The sequence below is a fragment of the Charadrius vociferus genome, unplaced genomic scaffold (genome assembly GCF_000708025.1).
Source record: "Charadrius vociferus isolate BGI_N301 unplaced genomic scaffold, ASM70802v2 scaffold407, whole genome shotgun sequence".
NCBI classification, from domain to species: Eukaryota; Metazoa; Chordata; class Aves; order Charadriiformes; family Charadriidae; genus Charadrius; species Charadrius vociferus.
The window spans coordinates 1,276,102-1,290,167 of NW_009649852.1; the positions used below are offsets into that span (position 1 = coordinate 1,276,102).

Here is a 14,066-nt window from a genome sequence, read left to right on the forward strand (position 1 = left end):
AGACACGTAACAGGCAGGGGACTCCGGGCCTGCGTTTTATGGGGAAGACCCGAGAGCGGCAGTAACAACGTGGTCTGCGGGCAGCTTGCCTGTTTGGCCGGTTTCCGCCCCTGGAATGTGTTTGTCCTTCCCTTCTTGTAGCTGCTACACACAACTGAGCAGAGATCGGCGCCTTTTGGGTGAAAAAATGCAAGAAGCGCAGTAGTTAAAACCCCTGGAAGAGCTTGGAGTCAGTCCTGCTGGTGTTCGTGCAGAGGTGTAGGCAGCTGCTGCCGCGTCGTGCTCCCCCCGATACTGGAGGGAAGACCTTGTTTTCACTGTCACTTCCTAGATCGTTTCGCTGCCTGCCTTCCGTATTTCCGCGTAAACGCAGTAGTTAGACGGAGAGCTTTTCTTCAGGGTTAAATTATTCACAGACAGTTCGTCGGCTTGCTTTCACCTAAGAATCACTCTTGAGCGTAAGAGCAGACACGTTTTGGAGCAGTTTCCCTCAATACGTTGCTGGTGGATGTCTGAAATCTTTTTTCTTTTTTTGCCTTGTGTCCATAACCCCTTGATGCTGTAGGATGAAAGCAGTATTTTAACGCTGTTTTGCTGAGGCATAGTTCTGTCGTTGGCCGGATTTGGGAGCTGCGATGTGCGTCTGTGTGTACGTCCTGTGACAAGAGCCATCGTGAATTCTTGGCGTTTGAGAGGTGCCGGTGGGGCGAAGGCAGACGGTGTGAAGAGCTGACCAAGCGCTTTAACGTCGGCGTTTACCCTGATGGGAGAGCCGCTCGTCTCCTCTAATTCATCCGCATGTGAGCCCTGGACACAGCAGTCGTGACCTTGCTCTGTGTCCCTTCCCCGAGACACCAGGGTGGGAAAAGCCTGAATTAGAGACGGGAAACCCTCATTCCAGAGAGCTTTCCTCTCTCCTGGCGCTTGGGCCGTCGGCACTCAGGTGTTAAAAGAGCAGTTGCTGGCTCCCTGCGCTTCCCTCTGTAAGTCACCGTGTTAATTATTGCATTAGTTTACTGTGACCTTGATGTGATGTCCACCCTTGTTTTCGTTGCTGATGGATTAAATGAATTTTCGGTAGTTGAGATGCAAAATAGCACTTTCCCCAGCTGTATCCTGAAGATTGGCAAAATTCTCGGTCCTTTCCAAATGATTCCTGTGTCCAAATTGTTCGAGATTAAATAATACAGTGTGTGTGTGTCCAGAGTCTCTCTTCACGGGGTAGTTAAGCATGTGCCCGTTGTCATACTCATGAATGATCTCGGTAAAGTCACGTTCCTCCGTGCTGAAGTCACTTGGAGGATCTGGTTTTGAGTGATCCGTTGCGGTAACTCCTCGCGTTTGCCTCTCATGTTTATCCCTTTCGTTTGCTTTTACAGTTTGCGAGATACTTAAAAAAAAAAAACAAAAAACCAAACCACCAACTCCACGGAGAGCAAAAGAAATTCAGTTTTGTATTCTGTAGAAGCACCGTTGGAAAACGAATGACTGTTTCTGAATCCTGTGGGCTCCCCAGAATTCTATTTTGTTGTTAACATTTGAGAAGTGAGTGGAGAAAAAAAAAAAAAAAAAGAAATAAATATTTCAACAGCCTATTTAATGTGGCGTTGCTCCGTGCCAAGCTCTCAGTCCTGACTTGCACAGACTAGGCAGGGACGCGCGCAGTGCTGGCTTCACAAAAAAAAAAGGTGACTACGGGGACAGCGGCAATCGGGGGTGGGTGGAGGGGGAATTCCTTTTGGCTGTGTCCAGCCACGTACGTTTTTGAGGCTGTACGTCTGTCTGAAAAATATTAATGCTCCCGTCGCAGTTTCTCCTCCCTTTGCAGGGAGCTGCAGGCCGAGAGAAATGGTATTTAGGTGAAGGATAGCACAGACCGCGGTAAAAGTAGCTGCAGAGAGAAGAAATGTTCTCTTTGACTCATGAAAAATGGGGACATCTAGAAAATCCCCCCCTGACTACCAGCTTTTCACTGCATTTTTCCACAGCCTGCAGCGTTGTACTGGCTGTGTAAAAGCCGATAAACAGGGGGCGGCGGTCTGAACTGGAAGGATGCTGATTCTACGCTGGCGCTTTTGATTATTTAGAAATCTCTCTTGCTTTTGTTCCAGTTGTTGGATTGAGGATCGGTGGAAACTTTTCACAATGGAAAATCCCGAGGCTTGGCAGGAGCAGCCGATGCAGTTGGGGGAGGCTGGTTTTGTTGCAGGGTTCGCTTCTTAAATTTTTTCAAATCGACCCCGGGATGGGTTTTTGCCAGCTCCTGGGTTATACGCACCGGACAAAACCCTCGGTGACTTGTAGATTCCAGGAGCATTGCGATTGCTGGAAAAAGAGATTTTTCTGTCTTGCCAAAGCCTGTAGTTTCGCTTCGCATACAGATCCTGCGGACGCAGAGCTCGCCTGCGTCCCTTTGCACGTGCTTAAGCCGGTGCGGTTCTGGTGTTTTGAAAACGCTGTTAGTCACCGGGGTGATCGATACGTACCCACGCAGACGCTCGGTGTAGAAACGGTTGCCGAATCGCGTCGCTGTACGGAGCTCGCTTTTTATTTCCTTTAAGCCTTGTCTTTTTTGTCTCCAGCCGGCCCAGGTGTGAAGTGAGTGGGAGGTGATGTCAAAGCCAATTAAAATACCGATGCTTATTGCGACTGGAGGTCACTTTCTGTAGAGATACCCTCTGAAGAAAAAAAAAAAGCACTACGGTTAAGCAGGGAGTGACTTGTAAACCGAGCTCATGGCGAGACAGCTCTTGGAGGTGGTGGTGGTGGTGTGACAGATCCCGTCGGTAACACCAGTAACCCCAGTAAATACCGCGCTGGAGCAGTTCAGAGGGAACCTCCTTGCTTTCTCTCTCTCTGCTGAGCCATTGTAGTAAGGCAAAGTCACTTGGTGGCTTCTCCTTCAGCGAGACCATCCCAGGGCTCCAAAAGCTTTATCCGTGTACTGCTGCATTCAACGGGGTCCTCAGCGAACTGGGGAGCGCCCGGCAGGTGTTGGAACAGAGGGAGCAAAGAGCTTTGTGCTGGTGTTCTCCACCTCCTTGACTTCTGTGCTGAGGTTTCTGCTCTCCTCTGCTGTTGCCTTTTGTCTTTGAGTGTGGACGGGACTGGGAGGAGACAGCTTCAGAGGTGTCCTGCAATCGGCCGTTCACTGGTTTGAACTGGTGTTCAACCCTCCTGAAAATCTAAACCTTAGATCTTCAGGTGAGGTCAAAAGAAAAGTAGTTTATGGGTTGCCGTTTCCAAGAAAACTTGGCCCGGGTGGATTATCCCTGGAGGCCCCATCCCTGGAGGTGTTCAAGGCCAGGCTGGACGTGGCCTTGGAGCAACCTGGGCTGGTGGGAGGTGGCCCTGCCCATGGCAGGGGGGTTGGAACTGGACGATCTTCAAGGTCCTTTCCAACCTAAACCATTCTGTGATTATAACATCCGTTTCTGAGCCTGGTGCTCTGCTGCCGTGTGTGTTGCCCAAACCTGCCCTCCCACGGCTGCATCGCCTGTCCTGACGCGTCCCGGAACGCTGTGCCCTCGGCACCTTCTCCGTAAGGCATCCGAAACCTGCAGGATGGTGCTCGAGGGTTTGCACCGAGCTTTGCTTTACCGGTCTGGTGGGGTGACCTCGTGTTCAACCCTCCTGAAAATCTAAACCTTAGATCTTCAGGTGAGGTCAAAAGAAAAGTAGTTTATGGGTTGCCGTTTCCAAGAAAACTTGGCCCGGGTGGATTATCCCTGGAGGCCCCATCCCTGGAGGTGCTCAAGGCCAGGCTGGACGTGGCCTTGGGGCAACCTGGGCTGGTGGGAGGTGGCCCTGCCCATGGGAGGGGGGTTGGAACTGGATGATCTTCAAGGTCCTTTCCAACCTAAACCATTCTGTGATTATAACATCCGTTTCTGAGCCTGGTGCTCTGCTGCCGTGTGTGTTGCCCAAACCTGCCCTCCCACGGCTGCATCGCCTGTCCTGACGCGTCCCGGAACGCTGTGCCCTCGGCACCTTCTCCGTAAGGCATCCGAAACCTGTAGGATGGTGCTCGAGGGTTTGCACCGAGCTTTGCTTTACCGGTCTGGTGGGGTGACCTCGCACCACGTGCTGCTGTTTCCAAAAGGAAAATGTTTGTCTCCGTGTGTGTGTGTGTGCTGTCAGTTCTCCAGAGATCGCGCTCTGTGTCCCGTGTCAGCCTCATCCTCTTTGTGTCTTGTTCCGTGTCCGTTTCTCTCGCCTCCAAATAAAGCATTTGTGAAAAGCCTGGAGTAGGAACTCCTCCTTTCCCCCTGCTCAGGCTCCTCGGAGCAGCCTGTGGAGGAAGGGTGTCCATCCGACGGTTCCTGGGCCGTCCCCGGGGCCAGACCCAAACCTTGGGTTTTTCTGGTGACTCACGGAAGCCTCTCCTCATCCAAAATATTCCCCCCCTCCCTTCCCTGCGCTCCAGTATGGGGAGGAGGAGTGGGGGGGGATGCTTTAGCCACAGCTTATGCTTTTTCCCCTCCGCTCCATGCCCGATGGCTCCCACGTGTACAGAAACATCTGTAAGTAATAAACTGCGGCGCTCTGGATGTTAAATAACCTGTGCTGTGTCGGACCGTCTGTTTTATAACGCCCCGAGTGCGGGGGTCGCTGTTCCTAGCAGAAGGGCAGGAATTTGGGGCAACTTGCTCTGAAATTTTGCGGCTTGTTTTACATTCAAGCAGGATTAAGGGCTCCTGGCACCTCCTTCCGCGGCGACGGGCTGGAGGCTCCCGTGCCCAAACGCTGCTCCGGGGCTGGATAAACACAGCCACGGAGTGATAAATGCACATTTTTGAACCCGAAACGAGCAGGAGGGCTCTGCCTGGTCTTTCTATCCCCCTCCTCAGTTTTTGTCCTTCTCCTTCCAGCTAGCTGAGAGGTGATGGGGTGGCCTGAGGGAGCTGGGTCTCCCCCCGGCTGCGGTACCCACTGCCTCTCCATCCGGGGAGGGGGGGTTTAATCCCATCCAGACATCACGTAGATGAGGCTGTTTGGAATCGGGGAGTTTCTATGCGGGGGCTGATGGTGTCCTCCTGCTTGACTCTCCCTTCATCCGGGCTGTCCCCGATGCCAGGCACCCCGGGGAGAGCGATGCGGGCTCCCTGCCTGATCTCCAGGCGCTGCCGGAGACCCCTGCTGCCTCTTTGTGCCTTCCAGTCACGCAGGTGCCGCGGTCGGGCCGGAGAAAAGGGAGCTTGTCTGCGGAGCCCCCGGGGGAGCGGCGTTCGCGCAAGCGTGGCCCGAACGCGGGCAGGCGGGGGGGGGCCCATCGCTGCCTTTTCCCTCCCAAGGTCCCTTTTGCAGCGACGGCCCTGCAAAAATAAACACCCTTCTGGGGTACGGAGGAGGGGGACCCCGTGTTGTCGTCGGGCTGAGAGTTGAGTGTGGGGCTGCACAATCACGCCCAAAATGCAGCCGGGCACTGCAGCACGTTTATTTGAGGCAGGATAGCGTACTGTCTTTGCTCTGGTCCTCTATGGCCGTTCTGTTCACTCTGAAGCCTACTGATGACTGTAGAAATGCCACGTCACTAACTGCCAGTCCTTTTAGCAGACGGACTTTTCACCTAGGGCTGAAGGAGGGGGCTTGAGGGTACATTTAGGCTCCAGGCTGGAACTGGGTGCGGGGACGCAGACCCATCCACACCCCCATCCACCCCTCCCATCATCCCCTCAGGCACCACACCGAGGTATTTCCCCCAGACTCCACTTTAGTGTCTTTTGACTTTATTTTCACTGGATTCAGCCGTGGCTGAGCAAGTGCCACCGCCTCCCATAGCACCCCCGCGCCGCTGCCACCCCCTTCCCTCTCTCCTCTCGCTGCAGCTTTGGGGACACGCTGCGCCGGGATGGCTTTGTCACCCGTGGATGCCGCGTCCTCGAGCCCACGGCAGCTCAGTCTTGTGGGTCGGCGCTGCACGGCCGCCGAAACTCCTGCCCGTGCTCGTGGATCCACTTATTCGCCACTGGAAGGGACAAGAACAAGGACCCCTGTCTGCCTCCGTCCCCCTGCACCCCTTTCCAACCCCGCTCTGGTATCGGTGACGTGTTTTTCCCTATTATCCAGGATTTTTCCGGGTTCCCAGCACCTCCAACTCCGTGTCACCCCAGGTGTCACCGTTTCTCACCCCACTTGTCCCCGGCCAGGACGGGGCAGCCGGCGTGCAGGGTGTCCCCGTCACCGTCCCCGTTCCTCCGCAGGTTCCACCAGAAGAGAGCTGCGTTCTGCGGAGCAGAGATGGGGTGGGAGCTCCAGGGTTTGGCACCCCAAAAACAGAGCCGGGAACCCCAGAATTGGGGTTTGGCATCCCCAAACAGAGCTGGGAGACCTGAGGTTGGGGTTTAGCACCCCAAAACAGGCCAGGAGCCCAAGGGTTGGGGCTTGGAACCCCTAAAACAGAGCCGAAAGAGCTGGGGTTGGGGTTTGATACCCTAAAACAGAGCCAGGAGCCCCAGTATTGTGGTTTGGAACCCCAAAATAGAGCCAGAACCCCAGAATTGGGGTTGGCGCCCCAAAACAGAGCCAGAAGCCCAAGGGCTGGCATGTGACACCCCTAAAACAAAGCTGGGAGTCCTGGGGTTGGGGTTTTGGTACCCCGAAATAGAACTGGGATCCCCGAGATTGGATTTTGGCAGCCCAAAACACAGATGGGAGCCCCGGGGTGGGGGTTCGGCACCCCAAACCAGAGCTGGGAGCTGCGGGATTGGGGTTTGGCTCCCCTCGAAGGGAGCCAGGAGCCCCAGGGTAGGGGTTTGGCACCCCAAAACAGATCCGGGAGCCCCGGGGTTGGGGTTTGGCATCGGAAAAGGCTCGGCCGCAACTCCCTGCGAGAGATGAGACACGGGAGAGCAGCGTCCCCCATCCCCACTCCCGGGGGGCTCGTGGGGCTCTCCCTCACCTTAACCACGGGCACGCTGAAGTTGGCGTAGATGAAGGCGGTGGAACCGCCGGCCTCCACGGCGCTCAGCTGGAAACGGAGCACAAATATGAGCCATGGCCCTCCTCCTCCCCCTGCGATACGCCCGCTTTGCACGGGGAAACTGAGGCACAGGACCTCCCTTGGTCTCCCCCCGGCGCTTCCCTCACTACGACATGTCATAAGCCCTTAAATACGCTGCAGATGTTGGCATTGAACACCCCACCACGGTCTGATTTAGGGCTGTCCTCACCCAGCTCAAACCCTGTTCACTCTGAACCCTACTGATGACCATGCAAGTGCAGTCTCTCTAGGCCCAGAAATCGGGGTGGGGGGGAACTCACATAGATCATGACTGTGGCGATCCTGTTGCCTGACTTCATTCTGTAAAGGGGGCTCTTCCCGGACTGCCCCAAGAGCGAGAAGGTGGGGACAGTCAGTCCCATGGGGACAGTCGGTCCCATGCTGTCATGGCTTGGCCTGGAGGCACCTCACGCCCTAACAGAGCTGGTGGCTCTGAGCTGCCCCCAGGGACTTCTCTCCCTCCCTCTTTCCTCCCTTCCCATCCCAGGAACATCCCAGGGATCACCATGGGAACACCCCCAGGGACCTCCCCCCAGGCAACCATCCCAGGAGCATCACCCCAGGGTTCACCTCCAGGGACATCTGAGGGACCACACTGGGACCCACCCCAAGGACCACCCCAAGAACTACCCCAGGGCCCACCTCCAGGAACATCTGAGGCACTGGCCCAGAGAGCACCCCAAAGACTATCCCAGGGACCATTTCCAAGAACATCCAGAGACCGCCTCAGGAACCAACCTGGAGACCACCCTGGTGACCTGAGAGACCACCCCAGGAACCATCCCAGGATCACCCCAAGGACCATCCCAAGAGCACTACAGGAACCACCCTGGGCACCACCCCATGACCACCCAGGTGGCTCCCTGACCGTGGCGTGGTCGAAGTGTGGCTCGTAGTGGCCTCCCAACCCGTAGTTGACCACCTGCAGGTACTCGGCGTAGGGTGGCCGCAGGTCCAAGCCGGTGACAGCAGCAATGCGCTGCTCCAACGCCCGTACCACTGGGTCAGCGGTGTCCTTCAGCCAGGCGCTGCGGAAGCACCCCACCTTCAGCCCCCCCCAAATTCACGTATGGCTGGGCTTAACCCTCACGGCACTGCTGGGTGTGGAGGACCCAGACCTCCCCAGCATGGCTTCACTGCCACCTTGGTGGTAGCAATGGGGTCACGGTGGACCCGCTGGCTGGAGGACAAAGGAAGGGGTGGCTACTACCTCTTGCTTATCCGGTACTCGGCTTTCTGCTGCTTCTCCCCAGAGGCGACCACGGACCTCTGCAGCTGGAGGACACATGGGGGGGGGGGGGGGGGAGGGTGGGGGCGGTCGAGCGCACACCAAGCAGGGACCCCGGTCGGGGTCAAAATTGGTGGATTTATACCAGCTGGTTGCCAAACGTCCCCACCCCAAGGTGTCCCACCCGGGTGGTGGAAGCAGTTGGATCCAACGCAGTTGGGTGTCACCAAGTCAAGCCTGGCTGGGGAGGAGTTTAGGTGCATGCATGGACCTCATTTCTCCCCAAAATCTCTTAGGGGGCTCAGATGGAGCTAAGGTGGGCTCATGTCCTGCAGGGTCTCGCTGCAGAAGGCTTTGGCTTAAAACCCCTCCTATCTCTGCATGCTCAGGGTGGTCCACCCTGGACCACCAGCTCTTGGGGCACCCTCCTCCAGGACAGGGACATCCCTGGGGACAGGGATGGCTCACCCAGGGCCCTGCCAACCCCTTGATGGTCTCAGCCTCGGCGTCGCTGATGAAATCATGGTACAAAGCCACGTAGGGCTGGATCTGGACCATCTCCTTCTTGGCAGGCTGGAGAAGGAGGTAGGGGTTGCCGTTGGTCTCATAGGAGCAGCCAAGGTGCGAGAGATGGCCTTGGGCCTGCTGGGGAGAGAGAGGACCAAGGAGGGTGTGAGAAGGGGGACAGGGATGGGGTGGGGGACCATGGCACCCCCCTGCCAGCCCCACCTGCCCCCCCGGGCGCTGGCATAGCTCCTCGTAGGCGTCACGGCTCTGCAGGTGGGTGCCGTTGGGTCGTCGCAGGGGTGCGACGCTCACGGCCGTCCCCATCTCCAGCAACTTCTTGTACTTGGCCACGTTCCTTGCCACCCTCTGGTTACTGGGGTCTGCCGGAGAGGTGGTGTCACCCGAAATGCCATGTCCTTATCACCCCCTTTCCCTGGTGAGAATTATTACCCCGTGTGGGGGCAAGAAATGGGGTGAAGGAGGCTTATGCCATACAGAGGTGATGGGGATGCCCCAAAATGTCTCCCTTCCTCCTGCTGCACCTGACATTGCTCCACATACCGTAGTGCAGAAACTCCCTGGAGAGGCTCAAGGCATGGGAGATGTTTCCAGCCTGGATGGGAGGAGCAGAGAGCCCATGAGCATCCCTCTGCCCACGGTTCTGCTCCACCAGACACCAGGGTGATGGTGATGGGACTCATGGTCGTACCATGAAGTAGGAGAAGGCGAGATGGTCCAGAGCATCCTCCAGGCTGCTCCGGTCCTCGGGGTTCCAGCTGCCATAGGAGAGGCGGAAGAGGCCGACGGCCTCCTCCAGCCACGCGATGGAGTGGTAGTAGTCACCCATGTCATAGGCCACCTGTGAGACAGCACACCGCCTGGGCCCGCCGGCTGGGCCAGCCTGGCCTGCATCCCATCCCCACCCTGTCCCATACCATTACATCCCACCCCACCACATCCCCACCTCCATCCTCATCCTGTCCCCTTCTCATCCCATCCTATCCCCATGACCATCTTCATCCCAATCCCACCCCTATGCCCTCCCATCCTCTCCCTACCCTGTCTCATCCTGTCCTGCCCGTTCCATCACATCCCATTCTATCCCATTCTATCCCATCCCATTGTGATTCCTACCCATCCTGTCCCATCACATCCTGTCGCTTTCCTGTTCCCACCCCCATCCCCATTCCCTCCCATGCCATTCCCATCCTGTTCCATCCTGTTCTTTCCTATCCCATCCCCATCCATCCATCTCCAACCCATCTCCATCTCCATCTCCATCGCCATCTCTATCTCCATCTCCATCTCCATCTCCATCCCCATCCCCATCTCCATCCCCATCCCCATCTCCATCTCCATCTCCATCTCCATCTCCATCCCCATCTCCATCTCCATCCCCATCTCCATCTCCATCATCTCCATCTCCATTTCATGCCATGCCATCCTGTCCTGTCCCACCTCACCCCACCTCACCCCCCCTGTCCCATCCTAACCCATGCTCTGACACTCCATCCCAGCTCTGCTGTGACACTCAGAGGACTCTGCCCTGAACAAAAAAAACCCTCTATCAAAGCACCCAAATCCCCCACTTTTACTCCCGGGTGGGGGCCAACCCCGTACCCAACCGGGCTGCTGGGGCTGGAGGTCTCCCCCAGGCCACCACCTCGGCTCTTCTGTTCCCTGAGCCACGAAGCAGCAAGAAGCCCCGTTATTTGGGTGAGCGCCGAGAGGTGATGACAGGCGGGCGGATGCCTTCGGGCTGAGTCAGAGGGGCCCCTCCGCATCCGTGTGGGAAGAAAACCCAACGTCTCGCCCTACGGAAGCAACATCCCGGGCTGGAAAAGCCTTGTGGGTGGCTGACGGGGTTCATCCTCACCTTGCCCACGTGGAAGCAGTCATCGGCAGAGAGGGAGACGCGCCGGCCTGGGCTGTAGAGGGGCGGCCGGCTGGTGCCGGCTCGCTGGAAGACGCCGTTGGCCATGCCCTTGACGCTGAGTGCGTAGACGTCCTGCAGCCTCATCAGTGCCCGGGCAGCACCGTCCAGGTCCTCAGCTCCTGGCAGCTCCTGCTCCACCTCCTTGAAGCCGTCATGGAGTGCTGAGGGTGGGTAATGGGGGTGCACAGAGGGGGATTAATGACCTTTTGGGATGCAATCGCCCATATCAGCCCTTCTCCATCCCAGGGGACCCCACATGCTGTTCCTCCATCCATTCCCCTGCTCCTCCATCCATTCTCCTGCTCCTTCATCCATTCTCCTGCTCCACCAACCGTTCTGCTCCACCACCCATTTTTCTAGTCCTCCATCTGCTCTCCTGCTCCTCTACCTGTTCTCCATCTCTACCACAACCACTGCTCCACCAACTGTTCTGCACCTCCACCAATTCTCCTGTTCCTCCATCCATTCTCCTGCTCCTCCACCCATTCTCCTGCTCCACCACCCATTCTGCTCCACCACCCATTCTCCTGCTCCTCCACCTGGTCCCCATCACCTCCTGGCTCTCCCCAGGTGACAGGGAGGACATGTGGCTGAACATCCCCCTCGTACCCTGGGTGTTCTCTGTGGCCTCGTCGCTGTAGATGACATTGGGCCAGTCAGAGTGGAGGCGCTTGATGAGGCTGAAGGCCAGCAAGGGGTTTTCCACAGAGGCCTTGGGGTCCTGGTGCAGCGCCTGGACCTTCTCATAAAACCTACAAGGCACCCACTGGGTGACAATTTGAGTGATGCTCCTGGGTGGTGAGACACCCTCTGCCCTGGGGTGGAGGTCAGAGTTGGGCAGCTTTGCCCCAGTGTCCACTTTTTGGCCAAGCCAGAGGTGGGGAACCCCATCAAGGTGAGGGAACCCCATCGAGGTGGGAGAACCCCATCGAGGTGGGGGAACCACATCAAAGTGGGGGAATCCCATCGAAGTGGGGGAACCCCATCAAGATGGGAGAACACCATCGAGATGGGGGAACCCCATCGATGTGGGAGAACCCCATCAAGGTGAGGGCACCCCATCGAGGTGGGAGAACCCCATCGAGGTTGGGGAACCCCATCAACATGAGGGAACCCAATCGAGGTGGGAGAACCCCATCGAGGTGAGGGAACTCCATCGAGGTGGGGGAATCTCATCAAGGTGAGAACCTCATCGACGTGGGAGAACCCCATCCCTGGTGGGAGAACCCCATCGAGGTGAGGGAATGTCATCGAGGTGGGTAGACCCCATTGAGGTGAGGGAACTCCCTTGAGGTGACAGAACCTCATCGAGGTGAGGGAACTCCATCGAGGTGGGAGAACCCCATCCCTGGTGGGAGAACCCCATCGAGGTGAGGGAAGCTCATTGAGGTGGGTAGACCCCATCGAGGTGAGGGAACTCCATCGACGTGGGAGAACCCCATTGGGGTGGGTAGACCCCATCGAGGTGGGAGAGGAGAACCCCATCCCTGGTGGGAGAACCCCATCGAGGTGAGGGAAGCTCATTGAGGTGGGTAGACCCCATCGAGGTGAGGGAACTCCATCGACGTGGGAGAACCCCATTGGGGTGGGTAGACCCCATCGAGGTGGGAGAACCCCATCGAGGTGGGGGAACCCCCCTTCTTGCCTGTCCCCATCCTGCTTGTCCCCCTTTTGTCTGCCCCCCTCTTGTCTGTCCCCATTCCATCCTGTCCCCATCCTGCCTGTCCCCACCTTGTCTGTGCCTGTCCCGTCCTGCCTGTCCCCGTCCTATCCTGCCCCCATCCTGCCTGTCCCTGTCCCCATCCTGCCTGTCCCCCTCTTGCTTGTCCCCATTTTGCTTGACCCCATCCTGCTTGTCCCCATTTTGTCTGTCCCCTCCTTGTCTCTCCCCATCTCATCCTGTCCCCATCCTGCCTGTCCCTGTCCCCTTCTTGCCTGTCCCCATCCTGCCTGTCCCCCCCTTGTCTGTCCCCTTCTTGCCTGTCCCCATCCTGCTTGTCCCCCTTTTGTCTGCCCCCCTCTTGTCTGTCCCCATTCCATCCTGTCCCCATCCTGCCTGTCCCCACCTTGTCTGTGCCTGTCCCGTCCTGCCTGTCCCCGTCCTATCCTGCCCCCATCCTGCCTGTCCCTGTCCCCATCCTGCCTGTCCCCCTCTTGCTTGTCCCCATTTTGCTTGACCCCATCCTGCTTGTCCCCATTTTGTCTGTCCCCTCCTTGTCTCTCCCCATCTCATCCTGTCCCCATCCTGCCTGTCCCTGTCCCCTTCTTGCCTGTCCCCATCCTGCCTGTCCCCCCCTTGTCTGTCCCCTTCTTGCCTGTCCCCATCCTGCTTGTCCCCCTTTTGTCTGCCCCCCTCTTGTCTGTCCCCATTCCATCCTGTCCCCATCCTGCCTGTCCCCACCTTGTCTGTGCCTGTCCCGTCCTGCCTGTCCCCGTCCTATCCTGCCCCCATCCTGCCTGTCCCTGTCCCCATCCTGCCTGTCCCCCTCTTGCTTGTCCCCATTTTGCTTGACCCCATCCTGCTTGTCCCCATTTTGTCTGTCCCCTCCTTGTCTCTCCCCATCTCATCCTGTCCCCATCCTGCCTGTCCCTGTCCCCTTCTTGCCTGTCCCCATCCTGCCTGTCCCCCCCTTGTCTGTCCCCTTCTTGCCTGTCCCCATCCTGCTTGTCCCCCTTTTGTCTGCCCCCCTCTTGTCTGTCCCCATTCCATCCTGTCCCCATCCTGCCTGTCCCCACCTTGTCTGTGCCTGTCCCGTCCTGCCTGTCCCCGTCCTATCCTGCCCCCATCCTGCCTGTCCCTGTCCCCATCCTGCCTGTCCCCCTCTTGCTTGTCCCCATTTTGCTTGACCCCATCCTGCTTGTCCCCATTTTGTCTGTCCCCTCCTTGTCTCTCCCCATCTCATCCTGTCCCCATCCTGCCTGTCCCTGTCCCCTTCTTGCCTGTCCCCATCCTGCCTGTCCCCCCCTTGTCTGTCCCCTTCTTGCCTGTCCCCATCCTGCTTGTCCCCCTTTTGTCTGCCCCCCTCTTGTCTGTCCCCATTCCATCCTGTCCCCATCCTGCCTGTCCCCACCTTGTCTGTGCCTGTCCCGTCCTGCCTGTCCCCGCCCTTTCCTGCCCCCATCCTGCCTGTCCCTGTCCCCATCCTGCCTGTCCCCCTCTTGCTTGTCCCCATTTTGCTTGACCCCATCCTGCTTGTCCCCATTTTGTCTGTCCCCTCCTTGTCTCTCCCCATCTCATCCTGTCCCCATCCTGCCTGTCCCTGTCCCCATCCTGCCTGTCCCCCTCTTGCTTGTCCCCATTTTGCTTGACCCCATCCTGCTTGTCCCCATTTTGTCTGTCCCCTCCTTGTCTCTCCCCATCTCATCCTGTCCCCATCCTGCCTGCTCCCCCC

General features: G+C 57.7%; 1 protein-coding gene across 1 annotated transcript in view; it reads right to left on the reverse strand.

Annotated features, from left to right (window-relative positions):
• Positions 1–5,861: 5,861 nt before the first annotated feature.
• Positions 5,862–14,066, reverse strand: part of P4HA3 (prolyl 4-hydroxylase, alpha polypeptide III) — an 8,922-nt gene continuing 717 nt past the window's right edge. The window contains exons 2-13 of the mRNA XM_009891014.1: positions 11,284–11,426; positions 10,615–10,835; positions 9,448–9,597; positions 9,300–9,351; positions 8,961–9,118; positions 8,700–8,876; positions 8,214–8,278; positions 7,872–8,031; positions 7,264–7,326; positions 6,902–6,970; positions 6,131–6,227; positions 5,862–5,968 (exon numbers count right to left, since the gene is read on the reverse strand). Of these exons, the coding sequence (XP_009889316.1) occupies positions 5,898–5,968; positions 6,131–6,227; positions 6,902–6,970; positions 7,264–7,326; positions 7,872–8,031; positions 8,214–8,278; positions 8,700–8,876; positions 8,961–9,118; positions 9,300–9,351; positions 9,448–9,597; positions 10,615–10,835; positions 11,284–11,426 (1,426 nt within the window). The 3' untranslated portion in view covers positions 5,862–5,897. The remainder of the gene's footprint in view (positions 5,969–6,130; positions 6,228–6,901; positions 6,971–7,263; positions 7,327–7,871; positions 8,032–8,213; positions 8,279–8,699; positions 8,877–8,960; positions 9,119–9,299; positions 9,352–9,447; positions 9,598–10,614; positions 10,836–11,283; positions 11,427–14,066) is intronic.